Here is a 25,334-nt window from a genome sequence, read left to right as displayed (position 1 = left end):
TTTAACAAAATTTTATTCAAAGCAATAGGAAAATCATATTCAAAACACAGAAATAATCAGACTATAACAATGCTGCATAGATAGTGGTATACAATTTCCCTGACACTAAGTGACTTCTTCCTAAAACTTCAATTTTCAAGTCACCAGGTAGAAAATGGTAGAGGAATTATTTCCTCTCTCTGAGGCTGGAAAAATGGCTTCAACGGTGAGGAGTCACACCACTAAAACAACAAAGATTATCCCCCAATTTAATTCTATTCCCTTATTATTATTTTTCAAAGATAAAAATTTAGAATGTAAGGATTAGTGGAAGGGAATAAGAAGTGAATTACCTCTTAGGAGATACCCTGATCAGGGACTGTTTCAATCAGACAAAACACTGAGTTTTTAAAAATTACAACCACACCATTATGCTTAACTAAAACTGCCAATGTGAATACTTTGTTACATAATATATTATATGTACACAAGAAAAGAAATAACCTGTTTCCTATCATTTGACCTTCACTAGAAAAAAGTGTTATCACTAATGAGGATTTGAAAAATAATTTTCGTAGCCGAGAACTAACTCTACAAAGATCAAAATCTTTTCTGAATATTTAAAAGCAGACGACTGAATCCGTCAATGAGAAATTGCTAGATTTGTTTTATGAGTACTTTTTGAAAAGAAAAACAATTTATTTGGAAGAAATTTGTAGCTGGAAACATTGCTCCTTAATAAAACATTAAGTTTACCCTGGGAAAGTGTTTTCAGGGACCCCCACCAATGCATGAAGGAGCAACTTGTAGGCTATAGCCTTTTACAGTTACCTACATAATGTTCTGGTCTAAAAAATAATTTGGGCTTCTCTGCTATACTTGTAACAGGACACAACCAAGACATCTGAAGTGATGGAGTACATAAGCAAATTTTGGGCAGGTCTCTTCCCTTTCAAAGAAAGGGTTTGTAGTTCTTCAAATGGTCTTGGACTCAAACCTACTGTTCACAAAAAAAGAATCTTCTGTAAGTAAATTGGTAGTTTTCTTAAAATAGTAAACTTATTTGTCTGGCCTACATTCTCTAATCTATGCCTAGAAAATAAGGCATTAGTAATTCTTCACTGGCCATTGCAGAGCACAGACAACTACTTTCTTTCTATTCAGAGGCATAAGCAAACATTGCTGAAAGTGCATTGTTATTTTTAACATCTCTTACGCATTTATACAGAGTCAGTATTTGACTCCCTACATCCTTTTAGTATAAAATAATGCTTATTCCTAACACCTTACATATAACCATAATTACGTGAGAAAAGACAAAGTGAAAACAGCTACAGAAGTACCAAGATATTTTCCACAAACAAAAATAAGCATTTAAAAAATGGCAAGTTAGTGATAATTGGAGTATGAACTCTCAATATACTGCTTTGGGGTCCAAATTAAGATTTGACAAGTTTGAAGCCTTGTCCTGTATCCAGCACAGTAGGAAGAAACCAACTCATTTTTAATCTTTTCAAGCACCTAAAACAAGTTTTGCAGATCCAAAAAAGGTTCAGACCACATAACCAATTTGCTAAATGCACTAGTGGATATGTAATACGAGGAAAATGTAACATCCAGTGCTTGGCCACATCGTTTCCAGTTGGCAAATGTAGAGTGTAGTCACTCCACCGTTTTGACACACCATAGACTGCTTTCACTGTGCGTCCCTTTTCAGTCCAGCAGATGTTATTACTGGAGTTGCAGTTATATTCTACCCAGTCTTTTGTAAAGTCACCCAGCTGAGGTGGGTCAGTTTCTTCAATATCTACTGTCTTTGTCATCTCTGCTCCTTGTACTGCAATATACTGGTCATTAATTTTTCTCACTTCTTTCACCCAAGGGGTTGAATTCTCACTGTCTAATACAATAATTAGCCGGGAACAGAAGGAACCATTCTTTTCTCTCCACCATTCTAAAAGTGTGTCAAGGCGTAATACGTCTCCACCTGTAAAGAGAAAATTCAGTAGAGCAATAAATTCTCAAGCCTCTCATTAAGAAGATTCTCATCTTAAGTGTATTTTCTTTAAATTCTTTGAATTAAATATGTAAGCAAAAAAAAAAAAAAAACCTGTTACATAAAAAAAGGAATATGTTATGATAAATTTAAAAAGTTGTTTTATATAGTTAAACTTAGTAAAAACAATTAAAATTATACAGGAAAGCTAATATTCTAAACCAGGGTCAGCTTGTGAGCCAAATCCAGACTGCCACTTATTTTTGTGTGGCCTGACAGCTAAAAATTGATTTTACATTTTTATATGGTTGAAAGAAAATCAAAAGAATATTTTATAACATGAAAATTATAGAAAATGTAAATTTCATATAATTATTTCCATAAATAACATTTTATTGGAACATAACCATGCTCATTCATTTACATTCTGTCTACGGCTGCTTTTGCTCTACAATGGCAGAGCTGAGTAGCTGCAACAGAGATCTTTGCCCCACAAAGCTAAAAATATCTGGCCCTTTACAGAAAAAGTTTGCTGACCCCTGTTCCCCATTGATAAATCAATGTTTCCTTATCATCATATGTAGGTACCTACTAAATGAGAAACACTCTTCCTACCTGTGCCTATAATGAGATTAAGAATGGATTTGCATTTATATCAGTTTCATACCTGAAGAACAAAGGATTAAAAAATATATACTCAGAGGTGTAAAGTAGATAAATTTCTGACCTAGAAACCTGTTTTATAGAGTAGGTTTTACATCTAGTTCACGGTGCATAAATTTTGTATTAATTTTGATTAAGTATATTACATTAAAGTATTTTTTATCTTGATTATTGAGTTTTTTGGCACTCCCTTAAATTCTGTGCCTGAGGCAAATGCTGTCCTGGCCCTTTCTCAATGGTACGCTGACACAATCATTCTAATTCTAGAAATCTATCCTAAGGAAAGAACAAAAGGAGGAACAAAAAAAATTACATATTAAAATCTTTTTCCCATTGCTATCCCTGGAAGCATAAAATCTAAAATAGAAGGAATGGAAATAAATTATGGTATAAACTTAGGAGGGAATTTAAAAATATTTATAAAGAAATTTTAATGACAAGAAAATGTCTATGATATTAGGAGAAAAAGCATGACCGAAACATGTCTATAAAAATTATAGCAGTAGCTACTGCTAGGTGTCTGGCTTTCAGGTGGTTCTTAAAATACTTTTCTATATTTTCTGACATTTTTACATTGAGCATGTTACTATTATAATTAGAAAAAGTTCTAATATGCTGAAATTTACTACCACAAGATCTAGCAACCTAACTTCAGAATATAAATTTCCACCAAGAGCAACCATCCTCTTCACTGAACCATCAAAATGCTACCACCAGAGAGACAAAGAATTCCTTAGAATTTGGATTCTATTAGTAATATAACCTCTAAAGCCAGGCTATATCACAGTCTTTATAATATTCAGTTTATTCATCAGCCTGCAGTATCTTAGACTCTGAAAATGAAAAATTTGTTTTATGAATTGCTCTAACACTCATACATAACATCTCAGAGGCACTATTTCAATACATGGTCTCCACATATATACCTCCAGAAGATATCACTCTTTCAAAAATGGCCAAATGTTACCTGTTCTTTATTACCAGCTCTATTAAATTTCTTTAGAGATCAGAGGGTGACACATTACAAAAGCTATTAGGCAATGATGTGTTTGTGGCACATGGAATTTGTATAACATGCTATCCACAACTATTTCAGTACATATTCTTTAGCACATTCTAACCTAATTCTCTTATATAAATGCTCTTTAGATATCAACAAGAGACTTAAAGCAACATTAAAGCAGTTTAAACTATTTCTCGTCTCTTATTTTGTTCTGCTTTCTCCTATGAATAGGTTCTATGCTGCATTTGGCTTTTGTCTCAGATGCAAAGTACTTACATTTATCTCAGATAACAACCATCTGATACATTTCAAGTAACTGAAACTACTTTTTAAAGGCTATGTTTATCTGTGACAAACTACTTTACAGATTATCTAGTTTTTTTCATTTATTTCTCTCTTATAATTACCATAATTGTTTTTTACCCTCAAGCAAAGAGGTAAAAAAATATCAGGTTCCATATTATGAAACCCCATATATGTAAGACTATATATTCTAAGAAATTCTGTGAGTAAAGGCATGGGATGAAGGGCAAACATAGATTAAATAAAGCATTTTCCTCAGAGCAGGGGTGTTCAATACTATTTGTGAGGCAGAATCAGCCTTCAAGGGCTATGTCTAAGACAGGCCAGGGCATAAACTGGCTGAAAAAAGAGCTTCCAGGCTTGGTTCAACTTGGTTACCTATAAGTGGGCGAGGTACCTGAGGCTGTGACAGTATGCAGCTGCTGAGTTACGGGATAAAACCTACTCTTTCTCAGGGAAGGGAGGGCCGTGTCAAGTTATGCTTTCTCTGTTATTATTAATTTTTACTTTTTATAATAAACTGACAGAGTCACAAATCATGGCTAATAAAGGAATTCTATAATGGTCAACTTATTGGTAACATACTTTATAACTTTTAAGATATCATTCCAGAACATAACTGCTAAACATTTACCTAAAATGTAACTATTTTAGAGTTCATAAGTCTTCATAAATTATTCCCAAATCATGATGGATAAAAATTTAAGAACACCGATTTACATACTATTTATCTTAGTCTTACTTTTCCTGAGTAAGAGAAACTGACATAAATATTAGTAAACTGAACAACTAGAATTTATTTCCAAAGCCATTTTTAAAAAATATTTGAAACAAATTGTAAAGCATTTAAGAAGAAAAATGCAAAGATTCTGAAAAATATCTGTATTAGGTAATAAATACTTCATGTAAACACACAAAAAAGCTTACTTTTAAAATAACTTTCTTAGAATACCTAAAAATATCTAGAGGGTATATGCGTGACCACCAAAATTATGCCTTTTTCCCATTTGATCTGGAGAGAGTTTATTATAAGTACTGTATAAGTTTTCAATAATCAATCCCTGATTTTAGGCCTGAAATTCTATTTCTGTAAATTTTTCTTGTAGTTAGTTAAAATACGCACAACATGATACTTTGCATGGAACTGAAGTAGCCATAACAGTTAAAACGTCATTTTCTACATTGTCATTTAAAAAGTTACAGGTCAAGTAAATGATTTTGCAAACTATGTTTAAGTAGTTTTAAGTACTTCTTCGTATATTCTAATTTTTTGAAAATGGGTGATCCATGCTACAAAAATAGCTACTTAACCAGAATATGCCATTTCTCTATTATCATGACTTTTGCTTTTGGTGGTAAAATGGTACAGTGGGAGAAAAACACACTTCGGGAATAAGGCAGACCTGGGCTTGAACCATGGTTCTATCACTTAGTGGTAAGTGACCATTTTCAGCTTCCATTTCATCCTTAGGAAAATGAAGATAATAGAGGTAATGGTATCGATCTGGCACGAAATTAGTGAGATCATGCTAGTTTAAAATTGAATTTACTTTACCTTGAATTTTCCTTTTGGAGTTCTTGTATTGGCAGCTCTGCTTCTGTCTTTCTATATTATTTTTGTTTATCTTTTTCTTTGACCTGAATACATGTTTCCACTCATACCTGATGAATACTTTATTACTGTATGTATTCTTGGTTTAAAACATCAAAAATCTTCTAGATTTAATTATATCCTGCTTTTTTTCCATAAAAGTACTATTTCTAATCTAAAATAAGAAAATTACCTTTCTTTTTCCATGAGTCATTCAGTGATTTCAAACACCGATCAATTATTTAAGAATCCCGTACTACATGCCAGGCTCTGCTGTAGGTCTTAAGGAAATTCATAAAACAAAGCCCTGGACTTATGGGGTCTCACTTATAGTTGGGAAGATTGACAACAAATTTATATATTACATACAGATCTCATTTTCCTCTTGGCAGTAACTCAAGAAATAAAGCGTTTTCTTTTTTCCCATAAAATATGTAACCCAAAGTTGATTTTACATTTTTTCAACAGCCTAAAAGCATTAAAAAAAACCTACAGAATTTTATACCTTAGAATGAAACTCAATGATCATTTGATATTACCCCCTCATTTTACAGATGAAAAAACTGAAGCCAACAGAAGTTAAGTAACTTGCCTAAAATAATACTATTGTCGTAAATTAGGACCAGAACCAAGGTCTCCTGATATAGGCGCTACTCCCACCGTATCACATTGCCTGCTATTTAAAATTCTGGTGAACTTTCTAACATAAATAAAACTACACATGTGAAGGACTACTGAAATCTACATCCCTAACATTTAAACACTTAAAATACTAGTCAAAGAAGTTGATCAGTTTCTGAAAAACGTAACTATATCTAATAATTCTGAAAATACTTTAAAGGGAAACTGGTTATAAGTCTCAGATCAAGCAGATATTTTTTCCTTCCAATCACTACAAGTCATAATTCTCAAAACTCTATCATTAGAGATTACTAAAATTATGCTAAACGGGTATGCTAGAGAAAAGAAAAACAAGTCATATGTATACTTGGTAGTCTCTGTGTGAAGAATAGATTTCCCCAAATATGTGTATCTTCACAATAGTAAAATTGCCAAAGATGAATTTACCTGCTAGAGCCCACTCTCCTGTACCATGGGTGTGCCCACTGTAATACAAAACATATGTATCATGTCTAGGTCCATCCACCGTCCGAAGTTCGAGGAAAGCTTTCAGTTTGGAATGTAGAGTATCAAAAGACAGTCCACTTGTGGAATAGTCACATCCATAGGTCTCAATCATATGATATGCAAAAAATCTTTGGATATTGTTAAGCATACCAGTAGACCTCAAATTTAACTCTTGTACATGTTCTGGTGGAAGCAATGTTGGCTGACCATCAGGACTGAAGGAGAGAAAATTATTTTAGTGTTTAAGAAGTATTCATTTTAGATCACATTCTCATCTGTCATCTATATTTGATTATCTACGAAGCAAAATAGTTGCTAACTAAATGGCAGGATTTTTAAAAATCATCTTTTCTAAAATTCTTATAATGTTAAGAATTAAACTTGAAAAACTAAAACCTGGTTTCTAAAAATTATATTTATCAGTAAAACAATAACCATACTAAAAGCTAGGAGAATATCTCCAAATGTTGATAGTACTACTGTTTTTTTATTCATATCTCACCAAATGATACATATTGGACAAGACTTTTTAAAAGCAGGATTACATTGTTTCAAGAACACCTGGGGGGATTATAAGGAAAAAACTTTTTATTCTTGAGAAACAAAAAATTCAACACTAAATATGGAAGCAATATTTTAATTATATATTTAACTTCTGTACTATACAGTGTCTTTATAAAGTTGTATTCAAGTTTTACTAATTTAAGGTACATCAAAGAAGAAATTACCTATTAATAAATAGCATTTAAAAACAATTATTAAATCTTAGGGGCTGGCCCGTGGCTCACTTGGGAGAGTGTGGTGCTGATAACACCAAGGCAATGGGTTTGGATCCCTTTATAGGGATGGCTGGTTGGCTCACTTGGGAGAGCGTGGTGCTGACAACACCAAGTCAAGGGTTAAGATCCCCTTACTGGTCATCTTTTTAGAAAAAAAACAAAAACAAAAAAACCCCCTTAGATCCATTGCCTATACTACTGAACACTAATTGAACATTAAGATCTGATTCTGGAACAAATATAAAATGGTACTCTAGTAAAGATGATAGACCAAGTCTTATACTATCAATATTAAGGGTGAAAAAATCATCACTCCCATCCAGAAAAGGAATTTCTATCAGGAATTTAGAAAACTTTAGATTTTGCTTTATCAATACTATTCTAATCCTTTAAGTTTTCATTAAAAATAAAACATTTTGTTACATATTTTAACATTTAACAATCAAAAAAGTAAAAGAATACACAACACATAAACAAAAATTACAATGGAATAAAAATCTAACTGTGTATATTACCATTTACAAACATCCTTTCTACAGAGTTGTCACTTATTACTTTATGGGAGCCTTAAGAATCTGTGTCTTTCATTTCTTATGAGAATCTTAAACTTTTTCTCAAGCCTTTAACATGGAGAGTCTGTTTTGGTTTTTTTTTTTTTTTTAGAAAAGAAGACCAATAAGGGGATCTTAACCCTTGACTTGGTGTTGTCAGTATCATGCTCAGCCAGTGAGCTAACCGGCCATCCCTATGTGATCTGAACCCATGGCCTTGGTGTTATCAGCACCACACTCTCCTGAGTTAGCCATGGGCCGGCCCCTGTTTTGGAGTTTTGTCAAATATCTAAAATGAGATAACTTTTTGATTTCAAGGTGGGTTTTTTTTCTTTTATCCCCAAGGAAAGCATGATGAAAACTTGGTTAACAGAATTCATTAACGACAAAGAACTTTTCTATTTTACAGGTATTTAGCTATAAAAGAAAAAAAAATGTAGCAATATGTACAGATTCATATAGAATTCCCATACATGCGGGGGCAAAAATTATTTTGGAATAAAACTGCAATCAAATAATTAAACTTTAGTGCCAATCTTTCGAATTCCTAATTTGTATATTTTTCAATGTGCAGAGTGTTTTTACATTCATTCTTATTAGCTCTTCATAATATACCAAAATAGGTATTAGCATTTTAAATAAAGATACTGAGGTTCAGAGAAGTTTTGCTTTGGTAACACAGAACTAGAATTCTGGACTCTCAGTTTCAGTGCACACTCTATTATATTTCACCATGTTGTTTCACAGGACATTTTCTTAAGCAAGTTGTACTCCCTTTAGGGTAGAACATTACCTTAAAAAATTGATTCATTTTTTTTATTTCTAGCTAAAATATAAGCTAATCATATTTATCAAAATTTAAATTGAACCCTGAAGATTATATTACCACTTAAAGTTTTCTACAAATTTGGAATAAGATACAGCATACTATATTTCGGAATTATGGCTGTAAAACTATATTTTATATTTATACAAATATTAAGAAAATGTTACGAGTCATCTAGTTATTACTAACTGTACTAGGTTACTGTACCTGCAGAAGATGGTGGGAATCACAATAGCATATCCAACAGATGTTCCTCCTAAACAGTTACCCAATTCATGGAAGAGCCCATGAGCCATGGATTCCAATGGCAAAACGATTAGAAACATGCTCAAGAAGATTCCATTTGTTGGCTAAAAGAAATTCAAAACATGTTTATAAAGTAGGTATGAATGCACTTATGTCTTTGTATGTCTCTACATATTTACATACATGCACATTGATTCTCATTTTTTACCCCACTCCCAAAAAGGATAAAAAGGACAATGATTGAAAAATAATTTTAAGTTAAAGAACACAAGTATATATGAATGAGTTAGTGGCATGAACCCTAAGTTTATCTTTAAGCTTCGTGGAAGCTGTGGCAAAAAAGCATGACATATTTTTAATTTGTCAAATAACATCCCATCCTAACAGTAAGAAAAAAACCACAAAACAAATCATAACCACTTTTTCATATGACAGGGAAAATGTCAGAAAACAAATCTCCTGTTAACCCACATGCCTTACAAATCATTTTTCAAATAACATGTTCATTTACTTTAATTAGAAAGGGTACTTCAAAAAGGGCTCATTTTTACCTGTCAAAAAAGTCCAGAAATTATGAGCATAAAATCTTATGGAAATTTAAGATACTAAAACTATCAAAACGAACTCCACTTTTTTAATAGTTTAACCTTGAAAACTCTATATGTCTAAATCCAAAATTGTAATAAGAACAAAAAGAAAATACTAAGGACATTTAAACATCCTGAAAGCAGAACAGAGAATAGGGAGGCAGAAGAAACATTAAAAGGAGGATGCAAGATTAGCTATTAATTGCAATAAAAAAGCAGAAAAAATTAAAGGACCATTTAAATGAAAAGAATTAAAATTAGAAATCAATAACAAACGAAATTCTGGAAACTATACAGACACATGGAAATTAAACAGCATTCTACTTTATGACATATAGGTCTAAGAAGAAATCAAGCAGGAAATCCAAAACTTTATGGAAACTAATGAAAATAATGATACATCATATCAAAACCTGTGGGATACTGCAAAAGCAGCACTAAGGGGAAAATTTATCGCATTAAATGCTCACTTCAGAAGAATGGAAAGATGGCAAGTGAACAACCTAACACTTCACCTTAAAGAACTAGAAAAACAAGAACAATGCAAACCTAAAGTTAGCAGACAGAAAGAAATCATTAAGATCAGAGCAGAACTTAATGAAACTGAAACCCAAAAAACAATACAAAAGATCAATGAATCAAAAAGTTGGTTTTTTGAAAAGATAAATAAAATTGACAAACCATTAGCATGGCTAACAAAAAAAAGAAGTGAGAAGATTCAAATAACAAAAATTAGAAATGAAAAAGGTGATATTACAACTGATTCATCTCAAATACAAGGAATCATTCGAGACTACTATAAACAACTATACACCAACAAATTTGAAAATCTGGAGGAAATGGATAAATTTCTGGACACACACAAGCTCCCAAAACTGAGCCATGAAGACATAGAAAATCTGAACAGACCAATAACAATAAAGGAGATTGAAGCTGTTATCAGAAGGCTCCCAACAAAGAAAAGTCCAGGACCAGACGGATTCACAGCAGAATTTTACCAAACATTCAAGGAGGAATTGACACCAATTCTTTACAAACTATTCCAAAAGATTGAAACGGACGCAAATCTCCCAAACTCATTCTATGAAGCAAACATCAACCTGATACCAAAACCAGGTAAAGACACAACCAAAAAAGAAAACTACAGGCTGATATCCTTGATGAATATAGATGCAAAAATCCTCACTAAAATACTAGCAAACAGAATACAGCAAAACATACGTAAAATTATTCACCACAATCAAGTGGGATTCATCCCAGGGATGCAAGGTTGGTTCAACATATGCAAAACAATAAATGTGATAAACTATATTAATAAAATCAAACACAAGGACCATATGGTCATCTCTATAGATGCTGAAAAAGCATTTGATAAAATTCAACATTCATTCGTGACAAAGACCCTCTATAAGTTCAGTATAGAGGGAAAGTATCTCAACATAATTAAAGCCATATATGATAAACCCACGGCCAATATCATCCTGAGTGGGGAAAAACTGAAAGTTTTTCATTTAAGGAATTAGACAAGGATGCCCACTCTCACCATTCCTATTCAACATAGTGTTGGAAGTACTAGCCAGAGCAATCAGAGAAGAGAAGGAAATAAAGGGCATCCAGATTGGAAAAGATGAAGTCAAATTGTCCCTGTTTGCAGATGACATGATCCTATATACTGAACAGCCTAAAGCCTCTACAAAAAAACTCTTAGGGTTGATAAATGATTTCAGCAAAGTAGCAGGATACAAAATCAACACACAAAAATCAGTAGCATTTCTATTCTCCAATAGTGAACATGCAGAAAGGGAAATCAAGAAAGCTTGCCCATTTACAATAGCCGCCAAAAAAATAAAATACTTAGGAATTGAGTTAACCAAGGATGTGAAAAATCTCTATAATGAGAAATACAAACCACTGCTGAGAGAAATTAGAGAGGATACAAGAAGATGGAAAGATATCCCATGCTCATGGACTGGAAGAATCAACATAGTGAAAATGTCCATACTACCCAAAGTGATATACAAATTCAATGCAATCCCCATCAAAATTCCAATGACATTTTTCTAAGAAATGGAAAGAACTATCCAGACATTTATATGGAATAATAAAAGACCACACATAACCAAAGCAATTCTGAGCAAAAAAAATAAAGCTGGAGGCATAACTCTACCTGACTTTAAACTATACTACAAAGCTATAATAACCAAAACAGTATGGTACTGGCATAAAAACAGACACACTGATCAATGGAATAGAATAGAGAATCCAGAAATCAACCCACACACCTACAGCCATCGGATCTTTGACAAAGGCACCAAGCTTATACACTGGGGAAGAGACTGCCTCTTCAGCAAATGTTGCTGGGATAACTGGATATCAATATGCAAGAGAATGAAACTAGACCCATATCTTTCACCATACACTAAACTCAACTCAAAATGGATTAAATAATTAAATATACACCCTGAAACAATAAAACTTCTTAAAGAAAACATAGGAGAAACACTTCAGGAAGTAGGACTGGACAAAGACTTCATGAATACGACCCCCCAAGCACGGGCAACCAAAGGAAAAATAAACAAATGGGATTATATCAAACTAAAAAGCTTCTGCACAGCAAAAGAAACAATTAACAGAGTTAAAAGACAACCAACAGATTGGGAGAAAATAATTGCAAAATATACATCTTACAAAGGATTAATATCCAGAATATATAAGGAACTCAAACAACTTTCCAAGAAAAAACAACCAACCCAATTAAAAAATGGGCAAAAGAGCTAAGTAGGCATTTCTCTAAGGAAGATATACAAATGGCCAACAGACATATGAAAAAATGCTCAACATTACTCAGCATCCGGGAAATGCAAATCAAAACCACACTGAGATACCATCTCACCCCAGGTAGGATGGCTAAAATCCAAAAGACTCTGAACGATAAATGCTGGCGAGGTTGCAGAGGAAAAGGAACTCTCATACATTGTTGATGGGACTGTAAAATGGTGCAGCCTCTATGGAAAATGGTATGGAGGTTCCTCAAACAATTGCAGATAGATCTACCATATGACCCAGCTATCCCACTGCTGGGAATATACCCAGAAGAATGGAAATCATCAAGTCGAAGGTATACCTGTTCCCCAATGTTCATCGCAGCACTCTTTACAATAGCCAAGAGTTGGAACCAGCCCAAATGTCCATCATCGGATGAGTGGATATGGAAAATGTGGTATATCTACACAATGGAATACTACTCAGCTATAAAAAAGAATGAAGTACTGCCATTTGCAACAACATGGATGGACCTTGAGAGAATTATATTAAGTGAAACATGTCAGGCACAGAAAGAGAAATACCATATGTTCTCACTTATTAGTGGGAGCTAAAAATAAATAAATAAATTCACACACACACACACACACACACACAAACACATAAAAAAAAAAACCTGGGGGGAGGGGAGAAGACATAACAATTGCAATTCCTTGAAGTTGATACAACAAGCATACAGAAAGGACATTGCTGGGAGGGAAAGGGGAGAGGGGAGAGGGGAGAGGGAGGAGGAAGGGAGGAGGAAGCGAGGTTTCAGTAATAGGCCACAATAATCAACCACATTGTATTTCGACAAAATAAAATAAAATAAATGAAAAGAAAAAGGAAGGACGATAGTCACTCAGTCCTGAACTACATCTTTAGATATTGCTACTGCACATACCATATGCCCATACGTATGAACACACATTTTAACTCAGAGTAGTTCATCTGATCAAAATTTCAATCAAAAGTCTAAAATTCACTCCCACAATGAATAAATGTATATACTGTCCTATTTTGGTACACCCTATTTTGCAATATATAAGGAACACAACACATGCTCAACTTAGAAACACTGAAAAATACAAATAAGCAAAAATGGTAAGTGATTAAAATCATTCCAAGTAGCATCATCCATACAAAGCTAACCTTCTGAAATATTTCCAGACTTAATGCAAAATATATACAGTCACAAATACATACTCATATATGTATACATATGTGCATGTAGGGATATTTTTTCCAAAATCGAATACATAATTTTCTGTGAACTCAGACATAATTCTAAATCATTTGTAAAGATCAAATAGCATTCCTATAATATGTATAAGATTTTAATTAGCCAATCCCTTATGACTGGCATTTAGATTGTAATCTGCCACTATTATAAACAAAACTAGAATAAATATCAAGTTCTCTGATTATTAATATTAATGAGGTTAAGTACCTTTGATCATTTGGGTTTCACCTTTGGTGAAGTGTTAAATATTTTGCCCACTTTTCTACAGGGCTGGACTTTTTCTCATTGATTTACAGCTTTGTTTTGTTCTCAATATATTTTAAGTCTTTCATTGGTTAATTCTGGTTTTTGCTTAACATAAGTTCTTAATTGTAATGTAATCATTCTGTGCCTTCTTAAAGAAATCTCCCTCATCCAAACCTCAAGAAGATATTTTATGTTATCCTCTGAAGGCTTTATTTGCCATTCACATTTAGGTCTGTAATCCAAATGTTATTGATTTTTGTTCATGATAATGGCCCAATTTCATTTCTTTTTCTATATGAACACCCAATTGTCCAAGCACCAATTGCTGAAAATATCAACCATTCCATATTACAGTGCCATATTTACCATAAATCAAGTATTCATGGATCTATTTTTCATGGACTCTCTCTTCTTTCTATTGGTCTATTTTTCTATCCTTCCAAGTATGGAAGACCTTTATTTCCCCACATTCTTTCAGGGACTCCAAACACAGATGAGATCTTCTTATTGTATCCTTTTGAGTCTTACACTTTTCTTCTGTTCAGTATTTTCTGTATTTTTTTTTTTCTTCTTCTGTGCTGCTTTTTTGCATTGCTTATTCTGAATTATATCTTCTGGATCACTAATGCTCACTTCAGTTTTGTCTAATCTACTGCTAAGCTTGCAAACTGAATTAATTTCAGGTATTTTATTTTCTGATTCTAAAACTTCTATTTAGTTCTTTTTCAAATCTGCCTCGTCACTTTTTATAGTTTCCAGTTTCCTAACATTATGTATTAATCTTTGCTTTTTTTTTTTTTTTTTTTTTTTTTTTTTTTTAACTTAATGGGCATGATGGTTTTCTCTTGTTTGTTTCTTCCAGAGAGCTGGGGCATTACCAGTCTGTATATCTTAACCAGGTTTGACTGTTTAATACAGGTTGGACCACTAACAGGACACAAGGCAAGGAAGCAAATTTATAATATGACTGTTATATAAATGGCTCCACCTTTTTCCTATATATTTCCACTATACTAACAAATGTCTGCAGGGCACAGTGTTGTCTTCCTATCCCAGAAGGTATGTTTTCCCATTTACTGAAGTCTTCTTTTATAATCTTCAGTGGAGTTTTGTAGCCTAAGTGTCTTTTAAAACTTACTTCTAGGCATTTTATGTTTCTGATGTTCTTATGAATAATTTCCATTATTCAGTATTTTTTCTCTAAGCACACTCATTAACATCTCACAATACACTGGGATGAGCAGTTTGGGATATCTTTCCACTGAAGATTAGTTAAATTAAAATTAAGTTAAAAAAAATTTAAATGCCTCCAAGACACACATGCCTACACCATAGACAGCAGTTACAAAACTGGGGAATGTGGACATAACACAGGTAGATTCACACTAGTCTTAAATAGCTAAATTAATACCCTGACACTCAACAGACGTGCTGCTGATCAGGAAGTTTTGTATCACCTTGAAGATTTTTAGAAATGCAGTCTCAGGCTTTTCCTGAAAATTACTGAATTCCAATCCCCAGAATTTTAACAAGATCCCCACATGTTTGTATGCATGTTAAAGTTTGAAAAGCACTGGTCTAAAACAAAAGTTGGCAAACTTTTTTTGTAAAGGGCCAGATAGTTAATATTTTAAGCTTTGCAGGCGACACAGTCTGTTTTAACTAATCAAATATGCTGCTTATCGTAATGATAAAAGAGTCATATACTTAAGAACAGAGCTTCAAAATACACGAGGCAAAAAAAAAAATTGACAGAAATGAAAGAGAAAATAGACAATTCAGCAATTATAATGGCGATTTTAATATCTTTCTCTCAATATTGATAGAATTAGACAGAAAATCAGCAGGGATACAGATACATGAACAACACTACCAACCAACTTGACCTAGCTGGTATATATAGGGAGTGCACTCTACTTAATAACACAGCACTCATTCTTTTCATGTGAGCATGGAATAAAACACATGCCAGGCCACAAAACAAGTCGTAACAAAAGACTAAAATCATACACGTTATTTTCTTCAACAAAATGAAATTAAATTAGAAATCAGCAACAGAATGAAATATAGGAAGTCCCCAAATATTAACATATCACAAAACAAACTTATAAATAACCCATGGGTTAAAGAAGAAATTTCAACAGAAATTAGAAAATATCTCATGAAACAGCACAGTAGTGGCATAGCGATAGAAATATAAATTAATATAACAAAATAGCTCAAAAATAAAGCCTTAAATTTATATTTAATTGATTTTGGACAAAGGTACCAAGGTAATTCTATGGGAGAAGGATCAGTCTTTTCAACAAATGGTTCTGGAACAATTAGACATTCACATACAAAAAAAAAAAAAATAGATACTTATCTCAGACCATAATCAAAAATTAACTCAAAATGGATCATACATCAAAATATAAAATCTAAAACAATAAAGCTTCCAAAAGAAAACACAGAGAAAAATCTTTGTGACCTAGGATCGAGCACAGATTTCTTAGATAAGATACTAAAATCTTAGATAAGATGCATAAAAGAAAAAGTTGATAAACTGGATATTGTAAAATTAAAAACTTTTACTCTTCAAGAAGCATCATTAAGAAAATGAAAAGATAAGCCACAGAGTGAGAGAAAACATTTCCAAGTCACTTATCTGATAAAGGGCTTCTATCCAGAATATATAAAAATCTGAAAATTCAATCAAGACAAATAATCCAATTTTAAAACGGGCAAAAGATTTGAGTAGATACTTCTACAACTAAGATAAGTAAATGGCTAATACACACATTAAAAAGATGCTCATTAGTCATTAGAGACACTCAAAACCACAATGAGATACCACTCCCACTTAAATTGAGGAATATTCTGAAAATAGATCAACTTTAGGAAAGAGTGGAATGAAAAGTTAATAATATGGAAATTGATTCTCTGAAAAATTATCTTTGCTGACATACTCCTTGGAAAGGTTGTGTGTACCTACAGTGGTACACATACTCTATTTGAAGACCACTGGTATAAGAAAAAAGAAAGAATTTGGTGGCCAAGAAAATATTTGGTTAACAGTATTTGATCACCTGGAAAGGTATCCAGCATGAATAAGGTTGATTGTAAAAGAAAAAGTAGTTAGGGATGGGGAAGGAGCTCACAGGAAGAGGAGAGGAGAGGAAAAAGGAGAACTCTTGTTAGTTTCTGACATTATCACAATTCTGATAATCCCTGGCACCAGCAAGTAGAGCAAAGTGAAGAAGATATCCTCAGGCAACACCCAAGATGTTTCCATCATTTTGTTGATTCCCACACAGGCTCCCTGCCCCAGCCCACAGTGCCCAGAAAACACCATGCCCAGGCAAGTCTCCACTTCTTCCTTCAAACACTCACATCTAGAAATCACTCTGCAGCAACAGACCAGAGCAAAGCAGAAAATTGAACCAAGCAGAGTTGACCTTCCTTTATGCCCACATCCCAGCCTGATCTACTCAAATTACAGCATTTGTCACATTGCAATAATAATTGTTTGTTTACATGCCAGCCTCTTCCCCCCCTATTAGAGACTGTGCCTTCTTTAAAGACAGAGACATCTTGATATCTTCAGCACCCAGTATAGTGCATAGTCAATATATGTGGGTTTGTTAATACTGTAGATAAAAAACTCCAACTTTACAGTTTGAATGTCTTTGTCTACAAGGACCTTTTTAAAAAACATTTTTTGGGCAGCAAATGTACTGTAAAACCCATTTGTTCTTTCTTAGGAGAGCTTCTAATCTATAATTAAGAATCTGACATGTTGTTTTATATATATCTAATCACATTTTACATAAAATCGTCAGGAAAATAAATGGCTACATAAAAGAAATGTGCTGTAGTGAGAAGACCAGGGACTAGATAGAAGCTAGGTAACCTGGTTCTAATTAGTACCACTGACTGCATATGTCTTCTCTGGTTTCAAGTTTTCTCATTGGTAAATTGAAAGGATTAAAATACAATCTCCAAACAGTCTTCAAATGCTAGTATTCTACAGATCTTTAATCTACGAGTGTTTCACTAATGAACAATCAGGAAGTGGGAGGCATGTCACATGCTGAGTATTCCTAACATTTTGGTACCTCTTTGCTAGAGTTCAAAATAAATTATCCTGTCAAAATGAATAGTAAAAAGCACTGAATAGTGCTTCAATTCCATGAACAAAATTAAATAAGCACCAAAAAAGAATCTCCTTTTGAAATCAGGAACTTGACCTTACAATTCTAATTTCAACTCCTGAGATTATTAGCATTTTATCACATATCATAGGCATTGACAGACAAACCATAAACTTACCTGCCAAGAAACTGCTCCCAAAATCGCTGTCGCAAGAAGACTAAAAAAAACTAACTGCTCTGAAATTAAGCAAAAATGACGCATCCCTTTGGATGCCATGATTCTATCAAGGCTATTGTTATCTGCTCTGTGGGTAAAGTATACTTTATGGCAGTCATTTAATTTGGTATGGAATCCCCAAAGAGTTAAAAGAAAAATAATATGGCAAATCATCCAAAAAATTCCAAAAATGGAAAAGCCTGGTATTACAAAATACCAGAGATGAGTGTCTCTAAGTTTAAATGCTGAAAGAATAAAAAATGTAAGCTCAATCATCCCAGTGAAAACGACTGAAAGTCTTCTGCAAATTCTTCCACGATACAAAAATGGTTTCCACCTTTCAGTTACTGAAAGTCCACTAAAATAAATGTCAAGGAAAGGATCAATTATCAGGCAAATAAAAAAACATGCAAAAGCAACTGGATTTTGGGGGGTTTCCAGTGAGGAAAAAAATAACAAGACTGCAAAAATAACTAAGTTTGGAATAGCTAGGAAAGACTTCATTCTCAGGTCAATAATCAGCATGGCCAAAGCTACAACAAGTAAAATTACACTCAGAGACTTCTCCATCAACATAGTTGTGCTGGCAATGGCAAATCCAACAAGTTCCAGAAATTCAACTGTGGTTAGTAAAGTGGGTCGATGACGGACATAACCAGAAATTCTTTCCACCAAAGCACATAATATCCTTAACACTATGGAAGTTAGAAGCAAATATTTGGTTGATTCTTCTTTCACATCATTTTTAAAGGCTGAATTATCAAGAAAACATAGGAGGCCAAGCAAGAATCCAAACCAAAGATTCGAGAGACTTAAACTTGCTGCTTCCATTGAAAAATAATAATAGAGTATGCTGGCAATTCCAAGAACAAAAAGACCAAGAATAAAAATTACCAAAATTAAGTAATTTGCTGTTTTTTCCCATCTTACATAAAGACCTAAGCATATGGCAACCAGTAAATTGATTCTGGCTAAATAGCCAAGATACCGCACTGAGGAATGCATGTTCACTTCTCTATTTACTTCTTCCAGTCTTGTCATTGCTAAATAGAGACAATGACTAAAGCAGTAACGCAGTGATTTACACATGTAATCTGGCAATTTAGGCTTTTTCCCCACGTTACAAAATTAACTGCTTGTATTTCATCCAGCAAATCCAATGTATCAGTAACTCCTACTTCAACATTTTCTCAGATGCAAATTTTGTTTATAGTGATCTAAAAAGAAAAAAAAAAATTCAGTATTAATTTTATATAGTTAACCTTTTATATGAATTTTCTTTATATAAAATAATGGATAAGTGAAACATAAAGGTTCTTCTGAAATTCAATTTAAAACTTGATTTGCATATATCTTAATGGTAACTGTTTCAGGCTTAAAAACTTGGCAGTTTATCCAAACGAAAATGGCTGTGCTACCTACTCATCATATGCTAAGATAGTATGAATGAATAACCATCAATGGAATTGTTCTTCCAGAGATGGTGAAGAATTTGCCTAATCCATTCTTATTCCAGTACCTGGTTTTTCAGCAACATACAAATATGAGATGTTGATTTAGCTTGGATTGTAGCAGACAGCTTTGGCACAATGGGAAGCTACTCAGCTCCTAAACAGAAATGAGGGGACTTCATCATTCCTCTAATTTGAAAAGCACCAGTATACAGTAGTAGCAACCATTACTATCTGCCTAAAATCCCCTACATTTTATACAAGCAGCTCTGAAATGCTATAAGATCTTAGTCTTTACATTGTTTAACTAATAAACTTACTAGAAGTAAAGTTTAACTGTATTAAAGTTACTCAGTCTCTAAAGTTGACTCGTAATTCTCTCCGTACTTTTACCTCTACTTAAACTACTTTGATTGACAAACTTATTTTCTAAATCTAAATACTATCTCTGTAACAAACCAATTCCTTCCTGAACGTCCTAGTCAAAATTGAAAAACTGGAATGCTTACCAACAATCAGTGTAAAATAAAATGAAGAACTTTTCAATTCTATTTTTTTTTTAAAGTTACTAAAACGATTGTTAGTAGACCCAGATAATTATTTCAACCTTGAGTGCCCCCCAAATTTGTAGCTAAAACATGACAGTGGCCAAAAAAATGATTTAGCCATCTATAAGATAATTCTTCAAAATTTTCCAGTATACTGTTTCAAAAGAACTGATCTGTTGCAATGGCTATAGTCACACTGAATATCCAAGGAGAAAATCAGATATTCAAAAAGTAACTAGTTTGTGATCACCTTATTTATACTTTCTTAATAGCAGTACACCAACAGAAGCATGAAATAACATGGAATTAACCCTTAAGTACCTATCTGGCTGGAGAAGAATGTCACTAAAACAAACTTGTGGTCTCTGGGTGGTTCCAAGTATTATTACTAATTCTACTTCTGTATGTTCCACAAGCATATTTTTTACAACTGTATTTAATTAAGTATTCCAACTGATTTTCCTTAATTACATTTTCATTCAATCATTTCTTACTTAAGATACTACCCAATGTTAAAGAAAATGTTTTCCTTTAATATATTTTGGTTTAACTTTTTACTTCAGTGTGAGAAACTAATAAAAACTGTAATGCACTGAGGTTTTTTTTGTTTTGTTTTGTTTTTTAACACCACTACTGTCTTTTGTACAATCATTCAACAAATATGTTGGAATATATATCCTCAAATATTGATGGTACAATCTGGGCTCAGACTGAATACAGTCGGAGGGGGGAAAAATCACACACTAGGATAAATGGTCCCACTCTAAATTAAGAAGACATCCTTCTGTGTTTCCCTGGTCAACACTCTCTCATTCTGTGACCACTCAAACCTCTCTTCCTTCTCCTCAAATCTCTTGACACCACTTCCCACCAGATGATTCTGCTTCCTATAAAGTCATCAGAAGGGAGTTCACTAGAGTTTCCAACACCACAAACCCACCTCTACGTATATCTACTGATACAAGGAAAGACGGGTGTTCCTTCTCTATCTGAGGCTAGATCTTTTGGCCATACAGTGTCCCTCAGTATCCTCCAGGGATTGGTTTTAGCACCCCCTTGAATACCAAAATCCTAGGATACTCAAATCCCTTATATAAAATGGTGTAGTATTTGCATATAGCCTACATGCATTTTCCCATATACTTTAAATCACCTCTAGGTTACTTGAAATATCTAATACTACGTAAATAGTTATACTTTACTGCTTTTTATTTGTATTATTCGTTTACTGTTGTATTGATTTTTTTCGATCCATGGTTGGTTGAATCTGCAGGTGCAAAAATCACCCACAGGGAGGGCCCACTGTACTGTGTATGTCTTCCCGTTCTCTCCTCTCTTTTCAAACTCTCACTTTCTCTTATCCATTAGCACTTAAACAACTGTAAATCTGTTTTTAAAACAATACAAAGAAACAAAAACAAAATAAAAACTAATCCTTGCTCATCTTCATCACCTCTACCAAGTTTAGTGTTCTGTCTCCTTGACAGCTAGTACTTGATTGCTTCACTTTTTTACCCACTCACTTTTCAAACCACTGAACAGAGGTTACCATTACACAACAACTGCTCTGCCAAGTTCTGAAATGACCTGTAAATTCCTAAATCCAATGTGTACTTTTCACTCAGTATCCTGCACATTCTTTAAACAACCTTTGACACCATTAACTCCTGTCATCTTTTGAAGCCTTTCCTTCCCCTTAACATTCAAAGACCAACTCTACAGATTTTCGTCCTAGTTCATTTGTCTCTCCTTCTCAGTCTCCCTTCAGGCTCTTTATTCTCAACTTATCCTTTGGATGTTCAATCCCAAATGTAAGCTTTTCTTTTACTACACTTTTCTCTGAGCAATCTCATTTATTTCCATGTCTTCAGTTATTATCACCTTACCTAACTGCACACATATATTAATCTACCTATAGGAATAAAAGCACTAGCTCTGTTCTGCACCGTTAACAGAGGTAAAAACCTGGAAACAAAGTAAATGTAAACACGTAAACAAGGTAATAAAGGACAGTACATCCATATCATGGAATATATGCAGCCACCTTCTTATGGGCCAAAAACAACATGGCAGGTAATTATTTTTAAATGGCTACTTCACAAAAGTCTTTCCCCATTCTGACCTTCTTCAAAAGACACACAGCCTGAATCAGAAAGTAAAAAAAAAAAAAAGTATTATAATCCTTTTCAATTTGTCTGCCATCACTAATGATACAGTAAAAAAAAAAAAAAAAAAAAAAAATACACTAGAGACAGATAAAAATAGGGCACAGAGAGTCAACCTATAAGTTAGGAAAAGTTTACTAATCACAGCCAGAGTTTGATTATTTTATAAAGCACCATATACTATTCTTTTTTTTTTTTTTTTTGTGACCGGTAAGGGGATCGTAACCCTTGTCTTGGTGTCGTCCGCACTACGCTCAGCCAGTGAGCGCACCGGCCATCCCTATACAGGATCCGAACCCGCGGCAGGAGCGCTGCTGCGCTCCCTGTGCCGCACTCACCCGAGTGAGCCACGGGGTCGGCCCACCATATACTATTCTAATACTCCTCTCCTTCACTACCTACATTTAATCCTTACCAAGTCTTGTTCACTCTTCTTCTTAAATATTTCTTAAGTGTTTACGTCGTCTCACCTCCAAGGTCACCATCCCAATTTTGGCCACCATTGTCTCATGCTTGAACTCTCCCTGTATCCACTCTTGCCCTTCTCTAAGAAGTGTTCTTTTTAAAACTAAAATTTATCACGTTACTCTGCTATGTAAAACCCTCCAATGGTTTCCCATCTCTCAGCAATAAAGGCTAAACTCCTTACAATGCCCTATAAAGTGCTCCACACTGGACCTGAATAACTCTTCTGCCTCATGTTACCAGTGTTCTTCTCATACTTTGTATTCCAGCCATACTTTTCAATACGAACTGCACAAATGTTATTCCCTCTCCTTTCCCTTCCCTCCTCCTGGCCCCACCCCAATCCTCACACCTGGCTTACTCCAACTCTTCAGGTCTCAGCTTCAATCATTTTCTCAGGGAGATCACCCCTCACCCCATTATATTATCCCTGTACTTCCCTATAATATAAAAATATTAATTATCATTTGTTTAATGTTTGTATTTCCCAGTAGATCACAAGGTCTCTGAGGATTTGTCTTTAATACTGTATGCCCAGTGTCTAACAGAAATTCTGGCATCAGGAGGTATTCACCAAATACTTGTTGAAAAGTAAAGACTAAAACAAAAATAACTACATTTAACAATAATGGTAACCAGTTATTGGACACTTATTAATGCGCAAAGACAGTAAATAACTTGTCTAGTATTCCACAGCTAATAGTACGGCTATGGGAGATTCCATGAATTTTTGGTTTGTTTCTCTCTTGGGCTTATTCCAGACTCCACTTAATTCACCCAAATTCCTCCAGACCAGTAAGTTCTCTTTCTGTCCTACCTCTAGGGAATGGCTCGAGACACACTGTATCACTTCTATCATCTGTCCCTCAAACTACTTCTGTCCCATCTAAAAGTGTCAAAAGCTCAAAGAATCACACTGAGAAAGCAGGGTCAGGGAATTTAAGGGCTTAGTCCTATGAGTTGGTAATAACTCTTTGCGCCCATCTCGTACGAAAATGGCATCTCGAATACCTACTCTCAGTAACTGAGCTGCAATAGCAATTTCCCTCCAATTTGGCCTCCTTCTAGTGAGATGTGGGAGGCCCGATGAAGGGCCTGGCTGTTCTCTCCTACCCCCTCTACCTCGGGAGAAGGCGACCACCCCGCTGAGGGTAACCGCTGGGCGATACCGAGAGGGGCGCCCACGCTCTCCACCGTCCACCGCCACCGTCGACTCCTCCAGAGGCAGGTATCCTGCCCCTGTGCCGGGTGGCCGGCTGGGAGGAGCTGGGCCCCGGGCCACGCGGAGTCCTGGGCAGTGTCTGTGCCCAGGTTTGGCCGCCCCACCGTTCACCCCACGGCCCCCCTACCTGACTCGGCCGTCGCCGCCAACGCTCTATTAACACTCGGAGTCTGTTCCGAGGCCAACACTGTAAAAGGGAGGGGACAGGGCTTGGGACGGAACCTGAGACCCGGAACGGGACGAGAGGCTGGGGACGGGGGTGGCACGACAGAAGAAACGAGGCCCCGAGGCCGCAGGCACTAGTACAGGCCAGTCTCGTTAGAAACTTTCTCCGTTACCGGCCCAGGCACGGCCGCCATGTTTCCGCCGCCGAATCCGCGACGGTACGGAACGCCGCCAGGGTCAAACCGCGCGACGCGCGCTTTCTTCGCGACGCTCGGCCTCCGCGAGTACTCGGCCCCCGCGAGTACTCGGCCCGGCCCCTCTGTCCGCCCAAACCCGCCGCGCCGCCGCGGGCCCGGGTACGCCGGCTGCTGAGCGAGTGCCAACGGCCTCACCTGAGGCGTCGCCCTAGCTCCGGCCAACGTCGTCTCCTGGGACCTGGAATCAGCGGCGGAGAACCGCCAAGGATCAGGCTGGCTGTGCCCATCAGGCATCTAGGCCACCGCCTCAGGCTGGACCTAAACTGGGTCAGGACGGGCGGGACGGCCACACGTGGACCGTAAAAACTGCGGGAGGCGTTGTTGCTCTTTAATATATATGGCATAATATATGGCTTTGTGTCCGCTGACCAGCTAAAGCCCAACTCCTTAGGCCCGCCTTTAAAGCCCTTCTGGTCTAGCCCCAGCCTGCTTTTCTAATTAAGTCTACTATTAATCCACCGCCTGGGCCTCTGTACTCCACCGACACCCTTAGCTCTCCTCCGCCCTGGCTTCTTCCATTCCCCCTCTTCATCCCTGTCTTACTCTTTCATCCGTTCACACGTCTGGCATCCTGATGGTTCTTCACACCCCAAGGCTGATTCTCATTTGTACTCTGAACGCACTGTATGGAGATATTTGGAGGCAGCATTTCACAACAGCAGTGGAGCCGGATAGTCTTGGGGTTTGAATCCTGGTTGTGATCTCGATTTCTCCATCTATAAAGTGATAACGAAATCTTCTTTGCAAGGTTGTTGTGAATATTCAGTG

General features: G+C 35.3%; 1 protein-coding gene across 2 annotated transcripts; it reads right to left on the bottom strand.

The window, feature by feature from the left end:
* Window positions 1-24,500, bottom strand: TMEM168 (transmembrane protein 168). Of its 2 annotated transcripts, XM_063099981.1 has the most exons (5): window positions 24,272-24,500; window positions 18,255-19,510; window positions 9,027-9,169; window positions 6,604-6,878; window positions 1-1,966 (listed from the first exon to the last, which is right to left on the bottom strand). In XM_063099981.1, the coding sequence occupies exons 2-5, from the start codon at window positions 19,380-19,382 to the stop codon at window positions 1,419-1,421; spliced, it is 2,094 nt and encodes a 697-aa protein (XP_062956051.1). In that variant the 5' UTR covers window positions 19,383-19,510; window positions 24,272-24,500; the 3' UTR covers window positions 1-1,418. The 2 variants fall into 2 exon arrangements, with proteins under 2 accessions (XP_062956051.1, XP_062956052.1); XM_063099982.1 differs by lacking the exon at window positions 18,255-19,510.
* Between the last annotated feature and the right edge of the window lie 834 nt (window positions 24,501-25,334).

The sequence above is a fragment of the Cynocephalus volans genome, chromosome 6 (genome assembly GCF_027409185.1).
Source record: "Cynocephalus volans isolate mCynVol1 chromosome 6, mCynVol1.pri, whole genome shotgun sequence".
Taxonomy (NCBI): Eukaryota; Metazoa; Chordata; class Mammalia; order Dermoptera; family Cynocephalidae; genus Cynocephalus; species Cynocephalus volans.
The sequence above is the reverse complement of the archived record's forward strand: the minus strand, read 5'-3'. Positions and strand labels throughout refer to the sequence as shown.